Genomic DNA, 5,000 nt, shown 5'->3' on the forward strand with positions numbered 1-5,000 from the left:
ACACACACAAACACACACACACACAAACACTGCTACACTAACAAGACTACAACAACACAAACAAACAAACAAACAAACAAACAAACAGCACATAAACACACATACACACACCAAGGACATTCATAACATCAAGACTACAATAAATATATAAAAATGAATAAATAAGACCAAAACAATAAATAAACTAATAAAAGACGAGAAAAAATAAGATAGAGAAATGAAAAAAGAGAAATAAGAAAATTGTAAAAATGATAAAACTAATTAAAAAACACGAAAAAACACCAAAAACACACAAAAAACACACAAACACTCACCCAGGCAGGGATTTTCATGAGTGTCGTTATAAAAATTGACGCATTTCTCTTGCTTCGTGTCCAGCTTGGGGTCATAGTGGCCTGAATAACCCACAGACCTTGCTTGTACAGGACAGTAACACCCAAAGCGAGGTGTGGCCCGTATCCGCTTCCAGCTCTCATTGCACTTGTCGCTGCTCTCGTCGTGGTGGTGGTGGTGGTGGTGGTGGTGGTTGAAGGGGTTGAAAGAAAATGTTTGTTATTTTCTTGTTTTGTTTTGTGTTTGTTTTGTGTTTTCTGTGTGTGTGTGTCTGTGTGTGTGTGTGTGTGTGTGTGTTTTGATATCTTTTCTGTCTGGTTTGTGTGTTTGTTTTTCGTGTGTGATAATAATAATAATAATAATGATACACACACACACACACACACACACACACACACACACACACACACACACACACACACACACACACACACACACACACACACACACCTTCCCTTCAACCACCCTCACAACACTCACAACCCCTCATCTTTCCCCCATCCCCTCCCCTTCTCACAACACCACCACACCCCTCATCTTTCCCCCATCCCCTCCCCTTCTCACAACACCACACCCCTCATCTTTCCCCCCTCCACCCCACTAATAATCCAATACACACCTTTGCTGAGACGTGCAGGTAATCCCACTGTAACCGCAGTAATTAATGAATTCCATATAGTTCTTGAAGCAAGCCCTATTACTTTTACAGTCTGCGTCCGCGTCAGTACAAGTTTGCATGTACGTCTGGTGCTCCTCTGCCCGGGAGAGAGAGGGAGAGGTTACATACAGGTACTTATGTTATATAGGAAGAGAGAGAGAGAGAGAGAGGGGGGGTCTTACAGGTACTTAACTTATATAGGAAGAGAGAGAGAGAGAGGGGGGGGGTCTTACAGGTGATATAGGAAAAGAGAGAGAGAGAGAGAGAGAGAGAGAGAGAGAGAGAGAGAGAGAGAGAGAGAGAGAGAGAGAGAGGGAGAGGTTACATACAGGTACTTAACTTATATAGGAAGAGAGAGAGAGAGAGAGAGGGGGGGTCTTACAGGTGATATAGGAAGAGAGAGAGAGAGAGAGAGAGAGAGAGAGAGAGAGAGAGAGAGAGAGAGAGAGAGAGAGAGAGAGAGAGAGGGGGAGAGATTACATACAGGTACTTAACTTATATAGGAAGAGAGAGAGAGAGAGAGAGAGAGAGAGAGAGAGAGAGAGAGAGAGAGAGAGAGAGAGGGAGAGGTTACATACAGGTACTTATGTTATATAGGAAGAGAGAGAGAGAGAGAGAGGGGGGAGGGCGTCTCACAGGTAATTAAGGGAGAGAGGAAGAGATTAAATAGTTAGATTTATATAGGAAGAAGAAAGGTGAGCGGTTACATTCAGTTATATAAGGGGAAGCACAGGATATATTACATAATTATATAGATTTTTGTTACTTAGAGAGAGAGAGAGAGAAAGATTACATACAAGATAGATAATTACATAGGGGAAGACACGAAAGAATATATAGAAAATTACATAGAGTTTACATAATTAGAGGAACGAAAAAGATTACATACATATTGAATTACATAAGAGAAAGGTTAGAGATTACATATAATTACTTACAAAAAGAGGGAAAGAGGATAGAAATTACATATCGTTCAAAAATTACATAGGAAGATAGAAGAAAAAGATTACATAGTCAATTACATAGGGGAAAGATTACATAATTATATAGGATTACATACGCCACAACAAACCTTAATTTAGAGCAAGTAATATGATTGTAGAAGAAAAGGATAGAGAAGCAGAAGGCTTGCCCCCCACCCCCCTCCATTCCTAGAGAGAGAGAGAGAGAGAGAGAGAGAGAGAGAGAGAGAGAGAGAGAGAGAGAGAGAGAGAGAGGAATGTTAAGATTGTTCGAGGAATGTTTGTGTGTATTTAAGAGAGAGAGACAGAGAGAGAGAGAGAGAGAGAGAGAGAGAGAGAGAGAGAGAGAGAGAGAGAGAGAGAGAGAGACTTAAGGTTCTAATCCGATTCTTCTCTTAATTAAAGCTACTGAGGTGAGAGCACACTTTCTCTCTCTCTCTCTCTCTCTCTCTCTCTCTCTCTCTCTCTCTCTCTCTCTCTCTCTCTCTCTCTCTCTCTCTCTCTCATCCTTACCTGCCTTCATTAGCTTCTCCTCCTCCTCCTCCTCCTCCTCCTCCCTATATATGCAGTTTCCTCTTCCTTCTTCCTCTTCTTCATTTCCTCCTCCTCCTTCCATCTCTTTCCCCTCTTCCTCTCCTCGCTGCCTCCAGTTTTCCTGTTTTCCTCCTTCTCGTCCTCCTCCTCTCTTTTCTCTCCCTCCTCCTCATCTTCTCCTTCCTCTCTCCCTCCTCTTCCTTCCTCCAGGGAGAAGAGAGAATTACCTCCTTCCTTAAACTTTCCTCCTTTTCCTCCTTCTCCTCCTCCTCCTTCTCCTCCTTAATCTTTCTCGTTCTATCTCCTCTCTCTCCCTATTTCTTCTCATTCCCTCCCCTCTATTTCCCCTCCCTACCCTTTGAGGCTCCCCCCTTCACCCACCACCCCATCCACTCCCCTCCCCCCACCCCAAGCACTCACCTGCAGTCTCCACGAGGGAACAAGGATGGTTAAAGATCATTTCTCTAAAAGTGTAGCAGTTAAAATCAATATGAGGCTCTCTGCAGGTACAGCTCTTCAGGTAATCGTATTTTCCCCAGTGTGTTTAAAAGAGTCTTGCACTTCCCCGGGGTGACTGTCGCGCAGGCCACTGTAGGGGGAGAGATTGAGGGTCATTAGTCGTCGTCTATACGGGTGTCTGTTCGGGTGTGTTGAGTGTGAAAGGAAAATGAGAGCGGTTTTTGAGAAGTGTAGGGATTCTGTGGCAAGCTGCGTAAGGAAAGGAACTGTGTTTTTGTGTGTTTTTGTGTGTTTTTGGGTGTTTTTGGGGTGTTTAAGGTGTTTTTGGGTGTTTTTTGGGTGTTTAACGTGTTTTTGGGGTGTTTTGGTGTGTTTTGGGGTGTTTTTGGGGTGTTTAAGGTGTTTTTGGGGTGTTTTGGGGTGTTTTTGGGATGTTTTTGGGTGTGTTTAAGGTGTTTTTGGTGTGTTTTTGGGATGTTTTAAGGTGTTTTTGGGTGTTTTTGGGTGTTTTGGTGTGTTTTGGGGTGTTTTTGGGTGTTTTGGGGTGTGTTTCGGGTGTTTTTGGGGTGTTTTGGTGTGTTTTGGTGTGTTTTTGGAGTGTTTTTTGGGTGTTTTGGGGTGTTTTTAAGATGTTTTTGGGTGTGTTTTGGGGTGTTTTGGGGTGTTTTGGCAAGTGTGTTCGTGGGTTTGTTCGTGTTTTCAGTGTTTGGAGTAAAATATTGCGTGTTTTTTTAGTGTTTTTGTGCTTTGAGTGCGTTTGAGTCTGTTTTGAGTGTGTTTGCGTGTGTTTTGAGTATCTGCGTGCGTTTTTGAGTGTGTTTGCGTGTTTTGAGTGTGGTAGAGTGTGGCGCGATGTTTTTATTCAATAGTGTGTGTGTTTGTGTGTGTGTTTTGAGTGTGTTTGTATTTCAGTGTGTGTTTGAGTGATATAATTGTATATAACTAATTACAAGTGTTAGGAAGGTGTTAGGAAGGTGTCAGGCGTGTGTGAGTGTGTTAAGTGGTGTTAGGGATGCAGTGAAGTGTGTTCGTATGTTTGTATGGTGTTTTGGGTGAGTAATGGGTGTTTATATATGTTTAATGAAAGTTCTCTCTCTCTCTCTCTCTCTCTCTCTCTCTCTCTCTCTCTCTCTCTCTCTCTCTCTCTCTCTCTCTCTCTCTCTCTCTCTCTCTTTCGTGTTACTTGCAAGTTCAGTGAGAGAGAGAGAGAGAGAGAGAGAGAGAGAGAGAGAGAGAGAGAGAGAGAGAGAGAGAGAGAGAGAGAGGGATATTGTGTAAGGGAAAGGCCTGGTGCTGCGTGTGGGTGTGGTGAGAGTGAGAGAGAGAGAGAGAGAGAGAGAGAGAGAGAGAGAGAGAGAGAGAGAGAGAGAGAGAGAGAGAGCGTGGGAGGAATGGTGGCTATGTGCGTGGGAGAGAGAGAGAGAGAGAGAGAGAGAGAGAGAGAGAGAGAGAGAGAGAGAGAGAGAGAGAGAGAGAGAGAGGCTATATATAGAATGAGAATAGAAACACACACACACACACACACACACACACACACACACACACACACACACACACACACACACACACACACAGGTAACACAATTAGCAATGAACGTAACAAAGAACAGATGCTAAGTTCCTAATTGCAGAAATGCCGAATGAGTTAATTGGCTTGTCAAGGTAGTTATTCCCCTTAATGGCCCTTGTTTGGGTGTCTAATGGGCTGTTAGGTTAGGTTAGGTTAGGTTGTGGGTGGTTGTGATAGTTTGAGTGTTGTTTGGGGTGTGTTTGTGTGTTTGAGTGTGTTTTGCGTGTGTTTTGAAAGTGTTTGCGTGAGTTTGTGTGTTTGGATGTATTTTTTGAGTGTTTTTAGTTAGATAAGAAGTTAATTTCGTTTATCTATCTATCTATCTATCTATCTATCTATCTATCTATCTATCTATCTGTCTGTCTATCTATCTGTCTATCTCTCCAGCCAGCCAGCCAGCCATCACAAGAAGAATGAAGGTGGCGGCTCTATCAGTCCTGGTTATGGGTAGTTAGGGCCAGTTAGGAACATAATGAAAGGCCAG

At 43.0% G+C, this 5,000-nt stretch overlaps 1 protein-coding gene across 3 annotated transcripts in view; it reads right to left on the reverse strand.

The window, feature by feature from the left end:
- Positions 1 to 5,000, reverse strand: part of LOC135095650 (uncharacterized) — a 101,636-nt gene that overhangs the window by 36,567 nt on the left and 60,069 nt on the right. For all 3 annotated transcript variants that reach the window (XM_063996614.1, XM_063996616.1, XM_063996615.1), the window contains exons 4-6: positions 2,908 to 3,076; positions 953 to 1,088; positions 315 to 487 (exon numbers count right to left, since the gene is read on the reverse strand). In XM_063996614.1, the coding sequence (XP_063852684.1) occupies positions 315 to 487; positions 953 to 1,088; positions 2,908 to 2,947 (349 nt within the window). In that variant the 5' untranslated portion in view covers positions 2,948 to 3,076. The remainder of the gene's footprint in view (positions 1 to 314; positions 488 to 952; positions 1,089 to 2,907; positions 3,077 to 5,000) is intronic.

This window comes from Scylla paramamosain, unplaced genomic scaffold (assembly GCF_035594125.1).
Source record: "Scylla paramamosain isolate STU-SP2022 unplaced genomic scaffold, ASM3559412v1 Contig1, whole genome shotgun sequence".
NCBI classification, from domain to species: domain Eukaryota; kingdom Metazoa; phylum Arthropoda; class Malacostraca; order Decapoda; family Portunidae; genus Scylla; species Scylla paramamosain.